This window comes from Coenobita brevimanus, unplaced genomic scaffold, assembly GCF_032717465.1.
Source record: "Coenobita brevimanus isolate Jiangsu-jjx unplaced genomic scaffold, ASM3271746v2 jjx.HiC_scaffold_2565, whole genome shotgun sequence".
NCBI classification, from domain to species: domain Eukaryota; kingdom Metazoa; phylum Arthropoda; class Malacostraca; order Decapoda; family Coenobitidae; genus Coenobita; species Coenobita brevimanus.
This window is the reverse complement of record NW_027643506.1, coordinates 33397-59611: the sequence shown is the minus strand read 5'-3', so window position 1 is coordinate 59611 and position 26215 is coordinate 33397. Positions and strand designations below refer to the sequence as shown.

Sequence of the window (26215 nt, the reverse complement as noted above, 5' to 3'; positions counted from 1 at the left end):
CTACTCCAACTGCATTCATTTCTACTCCCACTGCTGTATTTCTACTCCTGCTGCTGGTATTTCTGCTCCCACTGCTGGTATTTCTACTCCCAGTCCTGGCATTTCATAATCAAGCAACCTTTTGTTGAACTTGTGCAAGGCTGTCACTCTGATTATTAGAAAAAAGAACAAAACAAGGCGATGGACCCTTTTCAGCTTGGCAGTTGACAGAATGGCTATATTCCACGGGTGTTTTTCAAGTGTATTCAAAAAGAAAAATAATTAAATGTGGATGCAGTATTTTGCCGAAGAGATGAAGCTGAGAAATTTGAAAATCTTACAAAACATCAACTGTACCATAGCCAACACAAGTACAGGGATTGTGGAAGAGGGAACAGCATCATTTTTATATATGTTTAAGTGATGGGTCAACAAGGCTGACACATTCAAAATATGAAACAGTGCCTTTCAGCAAACACCTCATTGCTTCCTTTGTGATGAATACATTAATGGATGAAAAATATAGCTTTGATTTTTTTTTTTTTTCTTTTTTTTTTTTTTTTTTTTTTAATATATCTCTGAACGCTGCTGAAATTAATGGGTAATTAAATTGAGCTCCAGTATGTTGTTTTGGCTGAGAGAGAGAGTAATCAGACTGAGCTTTATAACACTTTTGGTTGAGGTAGAGAAGGAGAGAGAGAGGGAGAGAGTAATCAGATTGAGCTTTATAGCATTGTTTTGGTTGAGAGAGAGAGAGAAAGAGAGAGAGAGAGAGAGAGAGACTGCAATGATTTATAGTAATGGTAAAATGTAGTGACAATCAGAGTGATCATAGCTTACTCAGTGCTTTGCTTTTGTGTTCAGACCCACCGCTTCATTGACGTGGACTTCAACAGCCTGAACACCGTTGTTAACGTTCCTTCGTGGGTGATGGTATTGGATTTCTTTAGCACTGAAGACCATGATGACCTCGACATCTCACCATCACCACAACACTCAGCCAGCACCACACTCAGCCCTCCCAGTCACTGTAGTAAAGGTTTGTGTCTGCTCTTATACATATTTCACATTAACTTGGTATAAAATTGCCATCTTCCAGTCTCTCTTGTAAAGGTCTGTGTCTGCTTTCATACTTTCTTCATATTAACTTGCCATCTCCCAGTCTGTCATAAATTGCCATCTCCCAGTCTGTCATAAATTGTCATCTCCCAGTCTGTCATAAATTGCCATCTCCCAGTCTGTCATAAATTGCCATCTCCCAGTCTGTCATAAATTGCCATCTCCCAGTGTCCTTAGTAAAGGAGGTTTGTGTCGGCTCTTATACTTTTTTCACATTAACTTGGCCTAACATTGCCATCTCCCCATCTTGAATGTAGATTTGTAGCAATAGATTAATACTAGTATATGTTGCTAAACCCTTTGTACTCTAACTTGCCCTAAATTTGCCATCTCTCCTTTGTGAGTTCTGAGCTTTAGTAATAGAAAAACACTAGAATATGATGCTTGTCACAAAGCAGTGCTGTGAAAGGATATGGAGTTGGAGTTGTGGTATTATCATTTTCTGACCCTGAGCTATGTGAAATAAGCTGTAAATAGACAAATATCTGGGCCAGGTTAAGGTAAAAAGAGTATAGTCACAAAGAGGTGCTGTTGAAAGGATATAGTCATAGTACTGTAATCCCTCGATTATCTGACATAGTAGAGCCAAAGGCATGTCCGAATTTGGACGAAATCTGGATTCATTCATCATCTAATCCAGTGTTGCCCGAGGAGGAGCATGGGATCCTGGGGCTAGGCAATTCGGTCCTGACATTTGAGATGAAAGTGACCAGCCTCACTAATCCCTAAGTTGCATTACGTGAGCAATAACTCCCAATGACCCCTTGGATGACTCAGGGACTTCATTGGTGAGTGAGTGAGTGTATGACTCATTTCACTGTGCACACTGTTGACTTGTTCTTCTATCATGTTTTTCTTGCTCTGGGGATGATGATGATGATTGTTATGATTATTTTACTGGGGTTAAAGGTTATTGTTGTTGTTGTTTATTGTTATTGTTGTTGTCGTCATCATCCCAGGCTCACCTGGATTCGAACCTGGTGAGCTGAGGTCCACCATTCTCCGGTCTTCAGAGGATAGCAAAGATATTGAATAATGTTTGTATAATTAAACAATAAGGCTGCCTAGTTAAATCATTGTCACCTTAGTAAGGTGTCCTTTCCAGGACAGGTGTCAAAGGATTAGTAATATAGTAATCGTCTCTTGTGAAGTTAGAGTTAGGATTCCATGGGTTTGAATGGTGAGTGAAAAAGTGATTGACCGATTTAACTGGACATCCTGTTGATCAGTTCTCCTGCTATCATTTAATCTTTCCATAATTTTTGGACATCGAGGGTAGGGTTGTGAGAGTCAGACTAAAGAAGATCTGGGATGAAGTCATAGAGTGTGGCTTCAGGGATAAGGAACTGAGTAGGGAGGCTGTCAAAGATTGAGCATCATGGAAAACTACCGTCAGGTGACCAAGGTCGTCGCATGCAAGAAGGTTCTAGTCTTTATAAACAGTATGAGCCACACATTACAAAACCCTCCCTATCCTTAGATGTGAAAAGGCCAAGGTAATGCTGATACTGAATCTCTTATTACAGGTGTAGAAGAAGTAAACACAATAGTGGAGGTGCAGGTGCGATCACTGAGCCTGACTCTGAATCACACGTGGCAGGAGTTGGCATGTGCAATGGTGTCCCAGGTGTTGGTACGCTCGGTGGGGTCGGGGGGCAACCTGACCCTCACTGGACGCCTGGGATCACTGACGCTCACCGACACCACGCCACACGGCCACCTCTACTCAGAGAAGTTTTTGACGGCTGGATCAGAGGCTACGACATTCCAAGTTTTCAAGTGAGTAGTGGACTGTTAAGATATATGATTTGCATTGTTTTCATTTTGAAGTTTCTGATATGTTAACATCAGTTTTACACTTAAGGTTGTTCCTAATTCACAGCACAGTAGACCCCGGCTATAATGGACCTTGGTGTAGAGGATATCAGATTTAACGGACACTACGAAGATTGCCAAACTTCCATCAGCCATAATGAACTCTGCCCACTAACCCACGGATTGCGCAGTTACCTTTTTTTATCCCACCTCATGGTGTGCAAAAAATTAAGGATTTTTTTTTTTTTTTTTTTAACTTGAATATAAATATCCAGGGCATCATCTGGTGTAAAAAAAAACATTATCTTTCTCTCTCCATTTTTGCGTAGAGCCATGCGTAAGTTTACATATGGGAGTAGTGAAAAAATAAAAAAATAAAAATGTTTTTGTTTATTATAAACTTGAAGATAAACATCCAAGGCATCATCTGGCGTAAAGAAAAATATCTCTCTCTCTCCGTCTTTGCGTAGCACCATGCATAAGTTTGCGTGGGGGTCGAGTTGTTTACAGTGATGCATGGCCAGCACAGCCTGAGATGTGGCTCGCAACGCAGCACTATCCAGCCCGAGCTGTGGCTTGCAACCCACGGGTTGAATATAATGCAGTGGGTCACTATACATATGTTTCCAACCCTTTGTACTCAAACCTGGCCTGAAATTGCCCTCTCCCCATCATTTTTACAGAGTTCTAATAACAAGCTGCATATAATAATATTGTACTAGTTATAAGGAAGTGCTGACAGAGATGTGAAATAAGCTGCAAAAGGACAAAATTATGGACCAAGTTAGTGTAAAGTGAGTATAGTTTTCATTTTTAGTACTGTAGCTACTAGAATATGCTCTTGTGCTCATTTATTTTCAAACATGTGCTTGAAATCCACCTCAGGGGGGCGGGGACTCAGATATAATGAGCTATCAGCTTTATTGGATCAGGCTTCCCCCCAGTTAGCCCCGTTATAGCGAGAGTCTACGGTACAATATAATTTTGAAACTAAGATTTTGCTTTTATCCTTTTTGGGGGGCCAGAAATATTTGTCATTGGGATCGTAATGGTTTGACTACATATATCCTAGACATACACTGAGGACTGTTCATAGGTAAGTGAATCAGTGCGATGTATATAAAAAAAAAAAAAAAAAAAAAAAGAGAGAGGGAAAGAAGGTGATAAGGGTGGGATTACAAGCTTGGTAACCACAGGATCATAATTCATAGCCAGGGAACTCACCCATAAGCACAGTATCACAGTCCAAGTCCAGGGTGAGATTCTCATGTTGTTACAGATTTGATTATTGTAAGTGTTTTTAAGAGGATAGTGGTAGGTGGGGACGCTTACAATCCACTCACTAGATGTAGTGCTGCTCTCGGGTGCCTGCCCTTTCCTCTCTTCTTTCCTTCCTTCCTCTTCTTTCTTTCTTTCCTTCATTCTTTCTTGTTCCTTCTGTCTGCGGTTGACTCTACATTGAGTGACAAGCCAAATGATTTCCTGTACACCAGGAAACCATTTTCTATGCTGGGTGGTAACTATATAACCAAATTATGGCATGTGGTGGTTTAGTAGGTAATGGGCCAGTGCACTGAATGGTCCTGCCATCTGGTGGGAGTCTGTGAACTTTTCCCAGAAATATGTTTTGTGGGTTTCAAAGATAAATTTTTCTATGCACTTTCATGTAGTTTCCCCAAATCACAGAATTTTTCAAATGCCTTCGACATTCATGCTATTGGTGTGTAAGTGGCATTAGAAGAAAAAAAAAATCTTAAAACAGGAATCATCATGTCCATTGAATTAACTTGGTTCATTTAACATCCCATATAATTGGTATAAGACTATAACATGGTAAATAAATGGGGAAATGCTTTCATGCACAATTTTGCGTATTTTGAAATTCGCTGCCGGAGCAATGTATGACATGTTTTCCTTGTTGCTCTTCAGTCAACACCCACATGGCGTCTCCCACAGCCTACAACGTTTGGCATTCATCTTTGGTGGAAACCTGGCCCATCCTTTCACTTGTTTCATGAATGGGTGCTGGTCTGCCTTGAAAGTTGAATTTGATTTGCAGTCAGCCACGGTGCAAAGTTCATCATTTTGCTAACTCTTCTTGTTGTCAGTGTCACACAACCAAGTCATCCCATTACTGACGCACCTCACCAGTCTCTTGTTTGTGTACAATCATACATGTGCCAGAGCCAAGTACTGAATGGAAATGTCGTGTGGCGAATTTATCCATATCTTTCATCATTGTTTTTTAAGAAATGGAATTCTTAATACCCATATTCAAATTATTTACTCTATACATGCATGAAGGCAATATTTCCACATAAACCCTCTTTAATACATCCCTAGAAATCACCTGATAGACAGGAGTAGAACATACGTTTGAATACTATTTTTTTCCCAACCCATCTTCTTTATAAGGCCATGAATATTGTAGAACCTTTAGTTTTGTTGGTGTAAACCTGATGTTCAATGTAATAACACTCAATTTTAGATGGCTTTGGGTAGAATAACATCAAATATTGGTAGCAGTAACCCACACACCTGCAACAGGTGCATCTGGGAGAAGTTCACAGTTCACAGACTCCCACCAGATGTCAGGACCACTCAGTGCACTGGCCCATTAAAGCGCTCCAGTCGGCTTGAGCCAGTGCAGGTTTATATCCAAGGGATGGTTGGGGTTTATTGCTTTTGTAATGCCACTCAGTGATGAATGAGACTGGTCATTCTCATCTTTAATGTCAGGAACAACTTGCCTAGCTGTGGACTTTTATGCTCCTCATGGGGCCACACTGGATTAGATGATGAATGAATGGATGAATGTTTTTAAGAGGAATGAAGTCATGAAGTGTTTGGTGAGGCTGAATGGTCAGGGAATGGAGAATGTGAGCAGTCTAAGTAGTGTGATGAGCAGTGATGGGGGTTTAGGTTGAAGTTCAAGAAGAGTACAACTGGAAAGGAAGGTTGAAGGTAAGTAGAGGATAGTGAAAAGGAATTGAGAGGTAAGTATGGAAATAAGAAAGTTGTTGCGCAGTTGTGAAGTGAAGTTTGGACTTAGCAGGAAGGACACAAGTCAAGAGTGAGGGGAGTAGAAACTATCTATCTGAGAGGAGTGTGTGGAGTTTCGTGGAGAAACAGGCAAACATTTGAGGAAGTTGGGGTGTGTTGTGGTGTTCAGACGGGTGTGCTGGAAAGTTATGAAAAATACCCTGAGATGGTTTTATCATTTTGTAGAAACTGAGAGTAAAAGATTGACTAGGAGAGTGTATGTGCATGAAATGAAGGGGAATGGAGGGGGGGGGGGGATAGACCAAAGATGAGGTTGTTGGATGGGATAGAGGTATATGAATGAAGGCGGAGAGAAGGCAGCCTGATAGTAGAGGACAAGGTGAGGTGGAGGCTAGTTTTTTGTGGACACCTTCCATGGGATTGAGACATCTGGCCACAGATAGATAGACAGATAGAGAGAAGTATTAATTACACTGCTGACAATTGCATTTACCAACAGTTTCCAACAACTTTTTAAAGAAGAAGTTGGGTGGTGAAGTTATGTGGTTCTGCTGTCTGTCCATCCATTATCCAGTCCAGCATTGCCCCGTCAAGAGCATTAGGACCTGGTGCTAGGCAGTGTAGTCTAGACATTTAAGATGACAAGGATCAGTTGCTTGTCCCTTAGCATCATTACATGAACCACAAACCCCAACCACCCCTCAGAAATACTCTTTTGGACCACATGTGGTTGGTGCATCATAACTTGCTACACCATCTGTGATGTAAAAATTATATGTGGCCACCAGTACTAGTATATTATACCAGTACACATCTCCAAGGCTTACCCTTAATATCCCTGTGTCCATAAGAGAACTGTTCCATAAAGGAGTTCTGTGGCATGTCAGTAGACAGACATCATTTGCACTTTGGTTAATTCCATTATAGGGATTGCATAATAGCATTAATGGTTTGAGGCATTAAAAGAAGGAACTTCAGTCTGTGGTAGACAGTTGAAGCCATGAGTTGCGTTGTAAACCCACCATCAAGAGAGGTCTTCATAAATTCCATAAATCTGATGACATATTATTTAGTTTATTCATGCTGTCTTTAGATGATTTATTCAGCTTAGGAGAGCACTCTTGTATTGAAAGGGATTACTAATGCCATTAGGTGACCAAGGCCAATGCATGCAAGCATGTTGGAGCCTTTAAAAACAAAAGGAATAGCTAACCTCTGAAATGTGAAAAGTCTCCCAAAAAATGAATACAGTTGTCTGACAGAAGCAAGGAAAAAAAGACAAAATCATCATGATGTTAAAGGGGTTAAGCTGAGTAAATGTTAAGAAATGTTACCCAACAAAAGATAATGATTTTGTCTGTACTGTTGTGTACTAATGTGAGGTGGTTTTGTCAGGTATGGGCACGATGACCCTGGAATGCTGCGAGAGTGTGACATGCGTGTGAAGCTGAAGATGTCGTCAGTGATGTACGTCCACACCCAGCGCTTCTCCTTGGCTCTAACACAGCTGGTGCAACAGTTCACGCAGCTCAGACATTGTGTCACGCTGGAGGGCAACAACGGCTGGAATTAAGGTCAGTTGTGATATGCAGACAAAGTTGTTTTTATTGTATACTGTTGTTCAGTAACGTAGCCCATGAATCTGTATAATAGTTATGCTGTACATTTTTAGGTATTTTAGGTATTTGCTGTATAGAGACGGTGAGTGTGGCAGTGATTGTAGCATATGCACTGTGTGAGGACTGGAGTGAGAGAGAGAAAGACAGGTTTTGGGATGAGCTGGATGAAGTAGTGGGAGAAATGCCCAGGAGCTATAAAATGATCTTAATGGGGGATATGAATGGAAGAGTAGGCGCTGGTCTTGAGGATGACATAATGGGTTATTATGGAGTACCAGAAAATAATAATAGGAAGCAACTAAAGGATATGTGTCAGGCGAGGAGGTTGTTCACTTGTAACTCGTACTTAAAACACAAAGATGCACATAAATATACATGGTATAGAGGGAACGGGGATCGTGTTGAAAGAAGCCTGATTGATTACGTGCTCGTAGAGAGGTCAGTGATGGGAATGGTTGCTAATACAAGGGCCATGAGAGGACAATGTGGAGGTCTGTCAGATGATGTGATTGTGGTATGCAAGATCAAGCTGAGAGGAGTGAGGTGGATCGGGAGAGAGAGGAGCAGTCAGGGAGAAAGACTGAAAATTGAGAAGCTGAGGATCAAAGAAATGGCAGATGATTACAGGACCAAAGTAGAGGAGGAGTTAGAATCAGTGAATTGGAATGAATGGATTTGGACAGCCTGCTGGGTTTAAGCATGATGTTGATAGTATCGACTCTAAGCCAACAGAATTTTGGAGTTTGGACTGTGGAGGGATCATACTCATAGATTCAGTTTCATAGTGGTGGCGTCTCAGTCCAGTACATCTCAGTAGTCTGTAGTCGGCCAGGACAGAATGGATAGGCAGGAAAGTGAGGAAACTATTGTGGCTGGTGATGGTTTCATATGTAAAACTAGCGGATTAACGGATTAACAGTTAACTTCCATTAATTTTTGGCAGAATTAATCCAAATTAACTGATTAACTGTAACGAAGCTAATTATCTGATAAACGGATTAACGATTAACGAAGCTAACGTTTTTCATTAACTTGCCCACCACTGCTTGAATCTGTATAGTAGTTATGCTGTACTTTTATAGGTATTTCCTGTATTATAGAGTAGCAATGCCTGACACTGAAGTCTGAAAGCAACATTACCATCCCAACCAGTCTTCCTGCTTAAAGGACAGAATCAGGTAAAGAACCATAAACAAAGTGCACTTAATTAAAGCTGTTGTACAGATTGTCAAGTGAGACTGGCTACACATGCATACACAAATATGTGGTGGAGCTGAAAATTGTCACTACCTGACTGATGGGTACCGTACATTGTTGTGTGACCCATTGCATTGAGCAGTGTGTTGTCATCTTTCTGTGCTTTCCCACTGCTATTTCTAGATCCTAAACACTGCATATGTACCTAGGAAGTAGGATTTGGATGAAGGTGATGCTTATGAAACTTTGATCCTCTGTCACTGTTATTTACCATTAGAAAATTCTCAAAAGAAAGCACAGCATTGATGATAGCGATGAGTAAATTGCAGTCATACTGATCCTGATTTGTAGTACTGTATAAATATAAAACAATATGTATGGTAACAGAGCCAGTCCTTATTATATACCTGCTTTGGGTCATCATGCAGCTTTAGACTTGGCTAATGTAATCAAAAACCATTATGGGCAGAAAGCTAGCATACATCCTGGTAGTAGTTTATATGATACAGAAAATGTTTAGTTCACAGGCAATTCTCCTTACATGTACTGTAGTGCTATTGAACTGGCAGTATTTCATTGGTAAGTTGGTGATGGTGATGGGTATGCTGATGCAGTTTATTTACATTTTGTGTGTATATTTTTTAGGTGTCAGACTTCAGCCGTGGATTACGTGTATCGTTGGACATTAGTGCTGGATCTCCGGTCATTTTCCTTCCCATGTCCTCCTGCTCACGCGACCTGCTGGTGGCTGAGCTGGGCAGCCTCACAATCACAAACAAATTCCTCTTGGCTGGTTCACAGGGTACCATTAGCCAGGTGAGTTGCTGCTTCACGGTTGATGATGAGAATGAGTAAAAAAGGACCTTATTGAATCATATAATCTTTACCTTAACCATGAACAGAAAAGTCATGTTCATTTTTTTAAATTGTTATTCAAGAGCAACTTCCTGACACAGAAAACACCTTGCCTGGCCAAGCAGATGGCAAGTTATCACTCATGTTTTTTTTTTGTTTTTTTTAAGCCACAGCTGATGCCACTCATCAGTTTTTTTTTTAAAGCCACAGCTGATGCCACTTGAGAGTTTAAAAAATTGTGTGAAGTCATCCCAGTTGATGTAGAATGCAGTCAGCTGAAGTCTGTAACCCATTGACAGTATGAAGCATAATGTTGGATCATTTGGTTTGATAGGTGGAGCCAAGAGCAAGAGATTTTATTGTTGAATGAATGGATGTGTGGCTTGTTTCAGTTTGCAGTCTCTTTACCATATAGTGTTCTACTTCTGTGCTGTTATTTTCCTATCCATTTATCCAACCAGTTTTGTAAGTGGGAAGTATGGTTAAGATGATGATGATAAATATTGCAGACTGGTTTTGAAAGATGATGATGATGATAATGAGTGTTTTTGTTGTTGTTGTCAGGTTCAGAGACAAAACACGGAGGATAGACTGATGCTGCCTCGATCACATCCCAGGTAATGTCTGTCTTAATTTTGTCCTTTAGCCAGAAAAAAATAAAGTATTTTAGGTTGGACTGTAACAGTAAATGAGTAAAGAGCATGCTGTCCTCAACCCCATTATAACTCAAGGTTTTTTTCTGTATCTCGTGTGTTTACAAGCTGAAGTGTACAGAGATGACAGTGATTAGATGGACGTGTAGTGAGCTGAATGCGAGGCATGGGAGGAGGCTAGGTTTACGATTGAAGAATTGAGAGGAAGTTTGGGACTGGAGTGTATTGATGCTGTGATGAGGAGGGGTAGATTGAGATGGTTTGGGCATGTTGAGAGGCTGGAGGATGACAGTTGGGTGCAAAAGGCGAGAAGTGTGAATGTCGTTGGAAGGGTTGCGAGAGGCAAACTGAAAATGATCTGGGACAAGGTCATAGAGGGTAACCCCAGGGATAAGGGACTGAACAGGGAGGCTGCCATAGATTGAGCAGCGTGGAGAGCTACCACAAGTTTAACAACCGTGCAGCATGTTGTAGCCTTTATAAACAATACGACATGACAGTATGATCAGCTGTGTTGGTACACATAAAACACACTTGAAATCTGCCATTTTATGATGGAGGGGAGCAGGGTGATATGGAGACAATTTGTTTGTAGCCACACTCTCCTTGATTAATACATCCTGTTATAAATAGATGAGATGGTTCTTACTCATTGTGTGCATTAACACCCGATAATGCAGTACACTAACAGTTGTGGAGGGTTGATGGGTTGGAGCATGGAAAGAGGATGCAGGGATGTGGCAGGGAACCAAGTGTATTTTGGGGGAAGCAAACAAAACCAAAGTGCCTTGAGCTTTGTCCAGTCCCTTCATTGACAGGTTTATATAATTAGTCTCAAATTCCATGACATCTTTAAATTTTATTCCTACTCTCCCCAGATCAATTCATTGAGCTTTGGAAAGACTTTTCTAACTAGATGGTTTAGTGGGTGATGTGATGTCTGCCCAGGTTTAAGTAAAAAACACTCTGGTTAAAATGATGTCATGATGTCATCATATTGAAAGATTAAGGGCATTCTTTGCTGTTGTTTTTTAGTGTTTTCTTGTTTGTAAGAAAAAATTATGATAATACAGATCTTGAATTTGGCTCTCTTTTATCTTTTGTTTTTTTGGGTTACATTTTTTTCTTTTCCCAGTCTGTGCAATGTCTATCCCACAGGCATTTTTGAAATGCATCTAAAAAAGAGACTACAGTATGTACCTGCCTGGATGGTTTGCCTGTGAGATGGAGTTGAGAACTTTGAAGGCTTGAATGATAATCAAAGTGGTTGTATGGAGGGGCATATGGTAAAGCTTTGCCACTTCTTTTTAAAACTGATAACTGACTGATAGACTCTATCTGAAGAGTGTATGTGAAGCACGTCTTTTAAGAAAAAACTTTCCCCAGTAGCTCAATGCAGATGGTAAGACATGTGAAGCAGAGACATGATCCTGGGATTTGTATGGTATTTCTGGCTCCTTTCACAAGGCATGTAGGTGATACATCTCCCTCTTATGTGCTTTCTTTTGTCTTGTTTTCTGGACCCTTCTTCACTCCATCTTTTGGTGGGAGAAGGTCAGGATAATGACAGTGATGATGATGACTGTTGAATGAATGAATGTGTAGTCTGTTTCATTGGTTGGTAACTCTCCAAGTGCTATTTCCAGTTCCTTGCCACTCTACTTATATTTAAGTTGGGAGGTAAAGTTTAGACAGTGATGCTGATATCTTTTTCCAGAACTTAAAATAACAAAACAGTACAACTCTAGTTAAATTACATGAAACAAGCACAAGCTAAACACCAGGTGGTGTACAGGTGTCCAGCACCAGTCAAGGTGCAGATTTTGTTAATTTAAACCTCCAACAGGTGCCAGGAGGCTTTTTTTTTTTTTTTTTTTTTTTTTTTAATACAGTAATACAATTCCACCAGAAGTTGAGGGTGTTTGCCTTGGCTTATGTTACACTATATTTTGAGAACTATGGTGTCTAACATCAAGCTTCTACATCTCACGGATGTTAGTGTGAGACAGGATTATTTCCTTTCTCTGTAACTTTAATATCAGTAACAGTATAGATAATTCCCTGCAATACTGCATTGTAATATTTTGTACCTTCATAGGTCTCAGGATGCCAGGTCACGATCACACAGCCAAAACCGTGATGTTGGATCCAGTCCATACCTGAGTGACTCTGATGCTGAATCTGACCCAAGGAAAGTGTCAGATGAAGTTAAACCTCACAAGTGTTTGTTGGATGTGATGAATATAAACTTAGTCAATATGGATATTTACACAAGTGCCAGAGAAACACAGGATAAGGTAGACTGGAGAGAGAAAGGACACAGGGGAGGAAGAGGGAGGGAAGGAAAGAGTGATGTTGAAAGGAAAGGCCAGAAGGACTCAGGAAGTGTGGGAAAGAAATACGATGAAAGAAGTAAAAGAAAACAGAGTTGGATGAGCTCAGAAGGTGAGAAGAATGGTGGTGTGGAGTGGCTGTTTGGCGCATTCCGGGTGGTGCGACAAGGCCCATCGCTCCTGCAGGATAAGTGTGCTCTCAGGCTGCAGGTGGAGAGGAACCTTGACGTAGCAATGAGTCATGCAGGTCAGTTTACCTTCTGTATTGGGTTTCAGTGGAGAGCATTTATACCCCTTTTACTTTGACTTGGCCTAAAATTTCCATCCCCATCTTGAATGCTGAATTGTAGGAATAGATTAACACAAAAAAATTATTCCAGTCACAAAGAACTGCTGTGGAAAGAATGCAGAGCTGTAGCATTATCTTTCTATCATTTAGCTAAATGAAATAGGCTAGACAAGGACAAAAATTTGGGCCAAGTTTGGGTGAAAAGGGCATAATTTCTTGCCTTAAATGTCTGGACTATGCAGGCTAGCCTCAGACCTCTATACATGCCTTCCATGTGGGACAATAAAAGATTGGGTAAGAGTTAGATCAGGTATGTTATGGTGTGAAATTTTGAAAAGATAAGAGAGTTGGTAGACAGATTATTTGTGTTTTATAGTGTGGAATTTTTAAAAGAAAAGAGTTGAAAGATAGGTTATTTGTGTTTAATAGTATGGAATTTTAAAAAAGCAAAGAGGATTGACATGGTATAAAAAGGCATAGTTGAATGATGCATGAAGTTGCACATAGCAGCCAGTGAAATGGCTTTACCTCACTAGCATTTGTCAGCTGCTTCCAAGAGTAGAGACGATGTTACTGTGTTGCATACTCATACATGCAATGTGGTCATGTAACTTGTTAATGCCTGGTACCAGTAAAGTCTGAATGCGTAACGTTGTAGGTTAAATGACATTGGAGCTCCTCACCCCTTATGAATATGGGGAACAGGATTTGGATGATGATGATCATGATCTTCAGTAGGAGGAGGAGGAGGAATGAGGAATGGTGATGCTATTTATGTCAGTAATGTTGTTGATGATGGTAATGCTAAAATTTGGTTCATATTTTTGTTTTAGTCCCGGATCTGAGTGTGCATGGAACCGTCACCAAGGTACATGCCAGCATCACCACAGCAGATTACCGGCTGATCCGCGGTTTACTGGCCTTTAACCTTGGGGAGCTACTACCACCACCACCACCACCAGCTTACCTCTACCAGCCTCATTCTCAGCACATACAACAGGTCAGTGCCTCACTTCATACTGTATTTTTTTAAGTGATCATTCGACGTTGTTTCCTCTGTGTATAAGGGTGGACATAAAGGAAGGGCTCCTCTGAACTGTCTGCTTGCATTCCTCCACCTCTACGACGGGCGCGTAGCACCCGTCTGGCAGCAAACTCTCATCCCTTTTCTGTCCAACTCTCTAATGCAAGAGTTAACCGTTACTCCCAGTCTTTCATTCATGCAACAGGTCAGCTCTGGAACTGTCTCCCTCTGTCTGTATTTCCTCCTGCCTATGATCTCCAGTCTTTCAAACGCAGTGTGTCCAGGCATCTCAAAATGATCGGATCTTGAATTTGGCTCTCTATTGTATTTTGTTTTTCTCTTGGAGGGAACTGTTACTGCGGGCTCATGGCCTTTGGTTCCTTCTTCCTCGCATTTAAAAAAAAAAAAAAAAAAAAAAAAAAAAACATGTGCTAAAATAGACTTTGCAGATGTATAAGTGGCTACATATCACCCTGGGACGGCATCAGTGTGTAACAGAGGTTTAGCATTTGATACATTTGACAATGCTGACACAATCATATGTTTGTTGGTGGCACTGACGTGAATCAGTACCTGCTGAGATGACTAAATAATTGATGCATGAATGTCTGAAATTGTAACTAGACCTCTGACTCTCACAGACACTGTACCAAGTTCATGTGTGGCCACCTGTACATTTGAAGTAAGTAAAAGAAATTTTGTTTTCTGGATGATATGATTCATGTTTGAGGGACTGAAACTACCTTCATTGCTAAGGTTAGGAGTGGACTGTAAGTAATTTAGGGAACTAGTGCTTCTTTTGACATTACAGGGAATTTTCCTTAACATCAGGAGAATGTTGTTATGCTGTGTATGTGTGAAGTGTAATGTTCTGTCTTAGTGAAACTCAGGTAGTAAAGGAGATGATTTATGCAAGTTTGAGTGTACAGGCATCATGATTTGTGTGTGTGTGTGTGTGTGTGTGCGTGTGTGTGTAGGCCCTAATTATGCTTTTTTTTTTTTCAGCTCAGACTTTGGTTAGTTTCTCATTTTGTCATGATTATTGGACCCTACCTAAGGTGAAAAAGAGGTCTGGTTGATGATGTTTTTTCTTTCCCACAGTCTTCACCGTTGGGCATCTCTGTGTGGACGAGCTTCACTCTCATCCTCAATCTGGACAACGTGACTCTTGAACTGAATAGCTTACAAAGGGATGGTGGTGAGGGTGAGAATACAGGCTCAGTGGACACAGCTGCCTCAAACCCACTGGCTTGTGTCAACTTCATCAGCTCTAGACTGACCTTTGAAAGCTTCTCTGATGAGTCCAAAGATGTGGATTTGGTCTCACAGGAAATACTTATCAGTGACACCAGATTCAAAGGTAAATTATCTTCTGCTTTAAACAATCTCTCAGCATTGAGTACAGTACATTAGTTTAGAATTAGTTATATTTAATATCAGAAATGGTTGATAGATAGGTATTGCAGAATATATCAGATGAACACCCAACATTTCTTCACCTTAGACACTTACATCTCTCTAGTAAACTGAAGTTTTTATTTATTTATTCTTATTATATTTTTTAGCATTTTATATATATATATATATATATATATATATATATATATATATATATACAGTAATCTCTCCACTATCCGATGTAATAGAGCCAAAGGCATGGTCGGGAGGTGGGTTTGTCCGGAAAGTGGGCCCCTGCCTGCTGGACTGGTATTTATGGACCCTAACCCAGCCTAACTTTGAAAGCCACCTAAATAACTCCCTACCGGACAAGCATAACACCTACTTAAACCTATTTAAGACCCTATTCACACCAATAATGGATATAAAGCATGAAATAAATGAAAAGGAACCAGAGAATGAGGAATTATAAGTGAGTATGGAAAATATTTAGCAGTGAACAGGGTACTTACAGAACGTCGGTGGCCGCCTCCTCTAAGGCTGTGGCAGTGGTGAAATTGCTCTTGAAGCACATGCAGTAATCCAGTGTTGTTTTACACTTAATTCTTCGCACTGTGAGTTATAATTGTTTAACACTGTACATTCTGTTCTTAATTGCGCCACGCCAGTTTCAACCACCAGTTTGCACTCCATACTTAATCCTTTGCACTCTAAATTCTAATTTCTTAACACTGCACACCACTGTAAATTCCCATGTGGTCTAGTGGCGAGGTATTGCATTTTTTTCGCTGTTTATTCACAAAAACAAGCATGTGTGGCATCCATTACGATGAAATAAAACTGATCGATACAGAGAACTGTAGGTACCTGACTTAATACCTTAGGGATGCACCTGACAAATGGGGTAAATACCGTGGTTTAACGTATGCATAAGTGTCGTAGTATTTACCCTTTTTGTCAGGTGCATCACTAAGGTATAAAGTCAGGTACCAATTGTTCTTTGTATCAATCAGTAGAGGAGTTTGGAAGGGTGTGTGAAAGGAGGAAATTGAAAGTAAATGAGAACAAGAGTAAAGTGATGAAGTGTATGAGGTTGGTAGATGGTAGGGGGATGAATATAGTTTTGAATGGCGAGTTGCTTGAGGAGGTAGAGTGTTTTAAATATCTAGGGTCACATGTTGCTGTGGATGGAAGAATAGATGCAGAAGTGAAGTTTAGAATAAATGAAGTAGGAAAGGTGCTGGGAGGAGTGAAAAAAGTGTTTAGATGTCGTTCGCTTAGAATGGATGTAAAGAGAAGGCTGTATGAGGGTGTTGTGGTACTGACTGCGTTATATGGGGCTGAAACATGGAATATGGGTATAGCAGAGAGGAAAAGTTTGAATGTAATGGAGATGAGGTGTCTGAGGAGTATGTGTGGAGTGACGCGTATGGATCGAGTGCGAAATGATGAAGTGCGAAGGAGAACTGGAGTTGTTCAGGAGATGGCTGGTAGAGTTGATTAGAGGGTGTTGCGATGGTTTGGGCATATGGAGAGAATGGATAATAAGCGATTGGTGAAAAAGATAACTGGATCTGATGTGAGAGGTGTAAGGCTGAGAGGAAGACCACGAATAGGATGGATGGACAGTGTGAAGAGAGTGCTGGATGTGAGAGGGATGTCTGTTGAGCAAGGAAGAGTGGCTGTGTGTGACAGAAATAAATGGAGAGAAATTGTGAATGAGTAAGCGATGACGCAGCCCTGAGGGGATATTCTCCCGCATTTGGACTGATCAGCTTTCAGGTCAGGTGTGGGTAAGGGGATGGGTCTGTTATGATGTGGCTGGGGTAAACCAGCTCTGCTGTTGGGCCCTGCTGCGGATGTCACTGATTGCATTGCGCAATTGACCCTTGTGCGGTGTGGTGCGGTGAGGATCTGTCCGTTCTCCCCTTTGGGGCTAAGATGCGAATGAGTGTGTTTGAATGGATGAGTAAATGGGGAGTGTGTCGTCCTGTCTCGGCTACCTCCCTTTCCTTGGGGGAAGCAGCCTAGGTATATAGATAGATAGATCAATCAGTTTTAATTCAGGTCATCCTTTGTTCTATGTGCCACACCCTGCTGTGAGTGTGCACGAAAGACCTCTGCCCTTTACGTTTCTGTATCACTCTGTCTGATGATGTAATATATGAAAGTACTCACCGTCTCTCCTTTCATTTCTCCTGTGTTTATTTTGCATACATGTCTTCACGGTGAAGTGAAGTTTCTGCATATGTTTATATATATATGTATGTATATATGAACTTGTATATTTATATATAATTTTAGCAATTCTTAAGCTAATGTGTGTATCATAACTAAAATGGTGCCAGAAATAATGCTTACTACATCAGTTATAATGCTGTCTGTACCAGCATTTTTCTGTTTTAATAATGTAATGTTTGTTTGTGTTTGGTAGACTTTGCCGCCAACAAGCGGTCCAACGTATTCACAGACATCCTGCAGCCAACCCCTATAAAGAGTGCTAAGAACAAGAGCCGCTTACAGGCAGAAGTTCATTACAGGTACGTCACTGTCAGTTCATGTGTTATGGTGAGTATTTGACAGTGTATTTTTATCCTAACCCAGTATCACATCTTTACAGAGAGATGGGAGGAATGACAGTTTATATTAATCCTAACCCAGTATCACATCATGACAAAGAATGGAAAGAATCCGGACATTTTTGTCATCGTTGTTGTCATCCAGCATCATCAATCATCATCATCAGCAGCAGCAGCAGCATCATCATCGTCATCATCATCCATCATCATAATCATCATAATCATCATCATCATCATCATAGTCACCATCATCATCATCATAATCCATCATTCATCATCACTGGGAGGAGCTTAACCCTTCCATGGCCATGCCTTTGGAAATTGATGCACCCCCCTGGTCAGCACCAGGACCATTTTTTCAAGTTTCATAAATCAAATTTTTTCCTTTACCAACATGAAGGGAATCATATGGTGCACCTGCCAGTGTAATTTTTAGCTTCCTAAACCCCTCCTGTCATTCATAATGAATCGTGGAAAAAATCACAAAATGACTGTGGACATGCTGGTGAAAACTTAATAGTTGCACTGAATGAAGAAATATACATATTAAAAAAAAAAAAAGTTCACTGTTGCTGAAATTGTTCGGAATCACAAAAAAATATGTCATGTGAACAAAATCAGTACATAATATAGAAGTTTTATTTTTAAAAAATACAGTACTGTATGAATTTTTAAAATATTTTCGGTGTATATTGTGTTTATGCAAGTATGGCATTGGATTTGTATGGTCCCCAGTCTGACAGACCTGTCATACAGAGAGAGGCTGGAAAAACTGGATTTGCCTTCGTTAGAGGAAAGGAGAAAGAGGGGAGACATGATTGCGGTGTTCAGGACCATGTTGGGAGTAGATAAAATTGACAAAGAAGATCTGTTTGTATGGGATAAGAGAGCAACAAGAGGACATGGAATGAAATTGAAAAAGTCAAGTTGCTTGAAGGATATTAAGAAATATAGCTTTCCTTACAGAAGTATAGACTTATGGAATAGCCTGGACAAAGAGATCGTCCAGTCTAAAAACTTAAACGAGTTTAAAGTTAAATTCGACTTATTGAGAAACAGCGACGGAAACCCACGAGCATAGTACATTCCGTGTATATCACAATTAGGTATATTCTTAAATATTTGGAACGACTTAGACAAAGAGGTGGTGCATGAGAAAAACATTCATGTGTGTAAAGGTAGACTTGATAAATGTGGATATGGAGACAGGACAACATGAGCATTGCTCAATTCCTGTATACTACAAATAGGTAAATACAAATAGGTAAATACACACACACACTCTCTCTCTCTCTCTCTCTCAGGAGAGGAAGGAGATGGGAGGGGCTGGAGGAAAGAGGGGGATAATCCTTCTAAGGTCACCTGCATTCTACGTTTGACCCAGACTTGGGAAGGAAAATACAGGTTTCTCTCCGCCAGTTTATATGGAACAGACTATAGTACTGTAGTAGTAGTAGTAATAGTAGTAGTAGTGGCTTCTGTAGCCCCAGGGTAATCTGGAAAGTGAACTCAGAGGTCAGCAGGCAGAAGTTACTCTTCTTCTGCAGTCAACTAACCTCACGTAGAGGAACAAGGAAGGACGTAAGGGACATTGGTATAATCAAGCAGTGGAGCTGCATGGTTTTATCAGTGCCATCACATGAAGGCACTACCAGCACCATCAAAGGGATGATGGAGAATGATGCCTTTATGTGGTGGGTGACACTGATAGGATTGGGTATTGGAACTACCTGGTTATACAGATGTCCCTCACCTCCCTTTCTTTCCCCTGAAGAAAGGATGGTGGGCTGCAGGATAGGGGCAACTCCAGCCTGCTGTTCACTGGGTTCACATTCAGATGAACCTAGGGCTGCAAAGCTACTACTGTACTACCATTAAAGGAGTTCATGTGCTGGAATATGTATTTACCTGCAATAAAAAATGAATAGCACTATGCCACACTTATTTTTTCTCTCAATTTCAGGTGAGATGAGGGAAAATTAGAGCCAACAAGAAGAAAAATTTATCAAAACTGAAGAAAGCAGCTAAAAGACTGCAGGATGACAGAATAGCAGCATTTAAAATTATATTTAATGGTAGGTAAATTTACATGGTGAGTTATTACATTCAGCATTTTGATAGATTGCATTAATAATAATAATAATAATAATGATAATAATAATAATAATAATAATAATTAGTGGTAGGTGGTGGCGACCATCATCCACTCACTTGGTGTAGTGCTGCCTACTTCTTCCTTAGCCTTTATCATTCTTTTTCTGTGCCTGCCCTCTTCTCTTCCTATTTCTCCCATCTTTCCTGTCACTTCTTATTGCTTTTCTTTCCTTTACTGTTGGCTTTACATTGAGTGACAAGCCAAATGGTTTCCTGTAAGCCAAGAACCATTTACAATGCTGGGTGGTAACCATATAACCAAACCATATGTGCTCCCAATGTGTCAGCAAGTGGGTTGGTGAAGGGTTAGTGCCCCTCCCTGTAAAACAAATAACTCAAAGTCAAATGGCCACCCCTTATGGGATTATGGCGTCTGGCAATAGATAGATGAATAGATGGATAATAATCATCATCATCATCATCCGGACCAGCAAGTTCAATCCTTTCACGCCTGACAATCTCCATCTGCTCTCCCTGACACGCCGTACACATAAAATCAGCATTATCTCGCAGTCTACCTCTGATACCACTACATCTCTTGTGCACCCATTTATCACAAACACCGCACAAGATGGAATTACTTCCCACACCCTTGTGGCAAACTGTAAATGGCCACCCTCCCTCGTCTTTGACAGTACCGCCACCAACCCTAGATATCATCACTTTTGTTTTATCTGCATTTACCCTTAAACCCTTTTGCCCCATACCATCTCTCCACTTCCTAAACCATTCCTCCGCCTCCCTTTCGTTCTCTGCAATCAACACCAAATCATCAGCATACAACATCTGGGAGTCCGTTTCTAAAGTCACATGAGAGGGCTTCAAATACCATGGTAAACAACATGGGACTCAAAACTGACCCCTGATGCACACCAACATTCACGGAAAACTCATCACTGAAATCTCCATTCACTCTTACCTGGGTGCGAGCACCCACATACATAGCCATAACCACCCTAACCAGCCACTCCTCCAAGCCAAGCTTTCTCATTGCCCACTTCACCACCTCTCTAGGGACTCTGTCAAAGGCCTTTTCCAGATCAACAAAACAAAATACAGATCCCTTATCCTACCAATATATTTTTCCTGAAGCTGTCGGACAATGAATATGGCATCAGTGGTCTCCCTACCTGACATAAACCCAAACTGCATCTCATCAATATTCATTCTTTCTCTAATCATACCTTCTAAAACTCTCTCCATTAGCTTCATTATCTGATCTAAAAGCATTATACACTCAACCCCCTGCTATCACACGTTCAGCTATCACACTTATCTGCTATCACGCACACATCAAATGCACAACCATACATGCTATCACGCACCCCAAGACCGCTATCACGCGTCGAGTTTGAAGACAGGCTAAGTGAAACTTATTCACACGGCACTTCATACGAGGTTTGCAGAGGATACAATGGTTAATCGGAACGGTAACGTGGTAAAATTCCCGATTATAGCACGGGCATTTGGAATGCATCTGAACAGATTCCTGCCGAGGACACGACGGGCAAAACAGTGACCAAAACCCATTCGGCTCGAAAGAATATATCGTACTACAGCATTGAAATTTAGCCTAATGCTGAATACTTATTGTATTTTTGAATAAATATCAGTCATTTTGAAACCCTTATAAAGAGTTAATATTTCTTATGCTGAAAAAACTGTGATGTCGATAAAGTAATCACGTGTTTACAACTGAGACGGGGCTCTGACGACAGTGTGAGGAACGTGTGTGATAGCGTCCAAATTTTGTTCCACTTAAATGTTCCTCAGCCATTCCTGATATAAGGTACCATGTGATACCCCCTTTAGCTGTGGACACTAAAGAAATGGAGACAGCCAAAGAGATCTGGCGGCAACTAAGCCACTCCCAAGCCTCGGAACCCATCAAACCACCCAAGCCGTAATCCTTATAAAAGTTTGATGGCCTTTTATGTTGTTTATTTATTCATTATACTGTTATTATTAATGTAATAATGCTTTATTTCATGTTAGAGGAGAGATTGGCAGGAAATCGTAGGCATAAAGTGGTTAAAAGTTAGAAAAATGAGCCACCGAAAAACCAATTAGAAATTTTCCCATTGATTGTTCAGTTCAGCTATCACGCATTCACCTATCACGCGCGTTTCCTGTGACCAATTAGGCGCGATAGCAGGGGGTTGAGTATACCTCTTTAATTTCCTCTTTCCAGGGCATCACCCTTCTCTTTATACACATTTACAATTATACTCCAGCCAATCATATGGGACAACGCACTCACAAATAATCATATTTATCAGGTCAGTGACTAACCTCACCCCTATATCTCCTAAGGGCTTCAACATTTTGGCAGTCAACCCAGACACACTTGCTGCCTTCCCCACCATCATCCTGCTATTTCCTCACTCACAGTAAGAGCATTATTCATAGGCCAAGGGTCAAACACTGGATCTGCTGGCTCAAACCTTCCCTGTCCCAGTCAAACTCCCCATTCAAGAACTGGCTATAATGCTCTCTCCATGCATCTTTAATATCCTCACTGTTCACCACTACCCTTCCTTCATCATTCTTCACACACTGCTCACCTATAATATCCCGATTATCCCTCTCCATCTGATTTGCCACCTTAAATGTCATATTTTTCCTTTCCCCACGATTTAGGTTATCAAGTAAAGTCTCTGTGACTGACTTCGCCCTGTATACCTCTCTTCAAGCCCTACGCTTGGCAGTCAAGTATTCCTCCTTGCTACCACCCTTCTTCCATTCCAGGAAAAACCTTCTTTTCTCCTTAACTGCAGCTTCTACACCCTCATCCCACCACCAGGTTACTTTATATTTTGATGGTCCTCTTGTCCAACCGCATGTTACATCAGTAACTCTCAAGAGATTGTTCTTGAGGGCTCTGTACTGTTCATTAATGCCTCTGTCTACAGCTTCCTGTTCAGCCACCACTCTCCTCATCTTGCTGTAGAAGGCATCCCTTACTACTGTACTTGGTTTTTCAGCTTTCATATTTTCCTCCTAGGTATATAAATCCTCTTTTTCATCACTCGTTCTTTAAGCACCATATCACAAACCAATAGTTTCTGCTGCTGGACACACTCCTCACTTCCTATAACTTTAACATCCCTCACTAACCTCCTATTAGCCCACCTAACCAGAAAATAATCTATCTGACTGCTATTTCCCCCAGACTCATACGTAATTAACCTACTGTCTCTTTTCCTAAAATATGTGTTGCACACAATCATGTCCGTTGCCTCCCCAAACTTGAGTATCCTTTCCCCTTCTGCATTCCTTAGACCATACGCACATCCCCCTTGCACTCCTTCATAACCTTGTGCTGCTTCACCTAGATGACCATTTAAATCCCCTCCCAAAACCACTATCTCATGATTCCGCATACCACCTACTACACATATTAAATCATCCCAAAATCTATCTTTCTCTGCTTCATCCAATCCTGCCTGTGGAGCAGATGCCGATATAATTGCAGCTATCTTTCTACTGGATAGAATTTTCACTACCAATATCCTATTGCTTACTCTCACAACATTCATAATATATTCCACCTATTTCTCTGCAATCAGTGACATCCGCAGCAGGGCCCGACAGCAATGAATGAGTAAATGGGGAGTGTGTCGTCCTGTCTCGGCTACCTCCCTTTCCTTGGGGGAAGCAGCCTAGGTATATAGATAGATAGATTTCTCCGCAACCATCACACCAACATGCCCATATCCGTCTGTCCCCCCCTGCCAAAACAATGTATAGTAACAGTCCTTCCCAACAATCTTTCTGGCTGATCCACCCTGTACCAGACTTCCTGCAAACACGCCACATCCACTCACGTCCTACTGAATGCCTCAACGACTTCCCCTGCTCTTCCCCTCAAACTTCCCTCATTCCATGAACCCACCCTCATCCCCCTGGTTGATTTACTGTCCTCAGGCTTGCTTTGAAACTTATTCTTGTGTTTTGTCATAGTCAGTATTAAGAAAGGGGGATAGACATACCTCATAACTAAATTACCTGGATATCATTTGGTGGTAGCGAGAATAAATAGAAATGACAACCATGGGCAGAATGGGTTATTTTCCATGTGTTGACGATGATGATAATGTAATTACAGTTTTTTCCTTCTCAACTCGACAGAAGCAAAGAGAGCCATAGAAAGACAGAAGACACAATCTCCTACAAGTTCATCAACACCAGCGGACCTGTTACCTGTCGAGGAGGAGGAGAAAGAAAAGAAGGAGGGGGTGAAACGGGATGAAGAGACCGTTAGGAAGGAGTCGACACTGACTGAGGAGACGAGCCATGTGGGGGAAACTGAACACGATGATAAACTGGACAGTGAAATGAAGGGTGAAAAGGAGAGGAAACAGGAGATAGGAGAGAAATATAGTGATGGGAAGAAGATGGATAGTTTAATTAATGATGAAGTAGAAAAGCAAGAGAAAGGAGAAAAATCCAGTGATGAGGAAAGATTAGACAGTGATAACAAGGGTGAAATAGATGAAAAAGAAGAGAAAGGAAGAAGATTGAGGGTTGAGAAAATATTAGACAGTGGAACTAAGTGTGAAGTAGATAAGAAATGAGAGAAAGGGGAAAAATCTAAGGCTGAGAAAAACCTAGACAGTGGAAATAATGGTGAAATAGATAAGAAAGAAGAGAACGATGAGAATTCCAAGGGTGAGACGCACATGAATGCAGAGAGAGCCCGGTGGATAATATTTCAGGAACTGAAGATGCTGGTAGATCCCGTCCATCACCATAATTTTAGAGAGTAGGTGTTTTTTTTAATTGTGAGCCACTTGTATGCAGTCAGATCCCTCTGTGTGATTAAGTTACGTTCGTGGAAAAAAAAACAGTCAGTTGTATATCAGATGTAGGGATCATAGCAATCTTATATGGGAAATTGGTGATTATTTGTCGAAAAAGATGCCAAAATATTAAGATCATATAAGCAAACAATTGCACAATGGAAGATCGTATAATGGGGTTTAGGTGCACTGATGTATTGAATATTGGTTAGGTAGTATATTGTTACTGGTAATAGGGTAGAAGGGAGTGTGCTTAGTTGGTGTGGTCATATGCTATACAGGTATTTGCCACTCGGTGTCCACAGTATGTTCCGAAAAATAGGATGTTAAGTGATCTGGACATTAAGCGACTACCATAACTTATGCACTGAATACTGTACTGTATATTGTACTATATATACAGGTATGTGATATATACTGTACTGTATATTACCTGTAAAGTACAGTATGAAAAGCCCAAATTAAGACAAAAACACATATAGCCTTTAAAATAGGTACATGACTGGATGTGGGTGCCTGTGGCCGGTGCTGATGACACTGTTATACAGTAAACTTTTTACTGCATGTTAGTAAACTTTTTACAGATTTTTTTTGGGGGGTCTATTTTTTATGGCTTTTATGTAAGTAGATTAGGTTAGCATAGATATGGCTAGGTTGGGTTAGGTTAGATATGGTTATGTTATGTTGTTAGGTTAGGTTAGCTTGGGTTAGGTAAGATTATATTACCAGCATGTTAAGTTAGATTACCTTAGATTTACCGGTAGTAATGTTCAGTTAGTGAAGGTTAGGTCAAGTTAGGTTAGGTTAGTAAGAATGAAATGACTTAGGATGGATTAACCTTCGGGGTGAATTGATGAGAAAACCCTCTAATCTGACGCCTCTCCCCAGGTACTGCACCCATGTTGTGACAGATGAAATTAATGAAGTGGCAGCAGAATTGCTCAAAGCTGTGGTTCTGTTCCAGAGGCGACTGTATGCACGGGACCCTGCCAAGGGTGCCATCAAGTCAGTTGATAATTTTTGTTGTTGCTGTTGTAGCACAGGTAGTAGTAGTAGTAACTGTGACCCCAGGCCTATGTAAACAAGAAGCCAGTGGACTATAGGCTGAAGCTGACATTTTTCTGCAGTCCACCATTTTTCAATTGGGGGATGGGAAGGAAATTGATGGTTGTTTGTAAAACCAGGCAGTGGAACCACCAGGTTATATAGGTACCGGACTACTGGCACATGAAGGCGTTCTTTGCCAGCACCTGCTTCAAGTGAAACCGCCCTAAGTGAGACATATTTCTGGTTTGTGACTGAGTGGTTAAAGCTTAAAAACATTCATTTCTAACTTGCGAGCAACTTTATAATGAAAAAGTAACTTTAAGTGAATATCATCATCATCATCATCATT

General features: G+C 40.8%; 1 protein-coding gene across 1 annotated transcript in view; it reads left to right on the top strand.

The window, feature by feature from the left end:
* The window catches only part of LOC145389865 (intermembrane lipid transfer protein VPS13D-like), a 138805-nt gene that overhangs the window by 93889 nt on the left and 18701 nt on the right, over positions 1-26215 (top strand). Inside the window, 11 exon segments of the mRNA XM_080264994.1 lie at positions 844-1003; positions 2625-2877; positions 7312-7446; positions 7448-7490; positions 9378-9548; positions 10152-10204; positions 12339-12820; positions 13696-13862; positions 14988-15246; positions 17719-17824; positions 25708-25824. Coding sequence (XP_080121120.1) covers positions 844-1003; positions 2625-2877; positions 7312-7446; positions 7448-7490; positions 9378-9548; positions 10152-10204; positions 12339-12820; positions 13696-13862; positions 14988-15246; positions 17719-17824; positions 25708-25824 — 1946 coding nt within the window.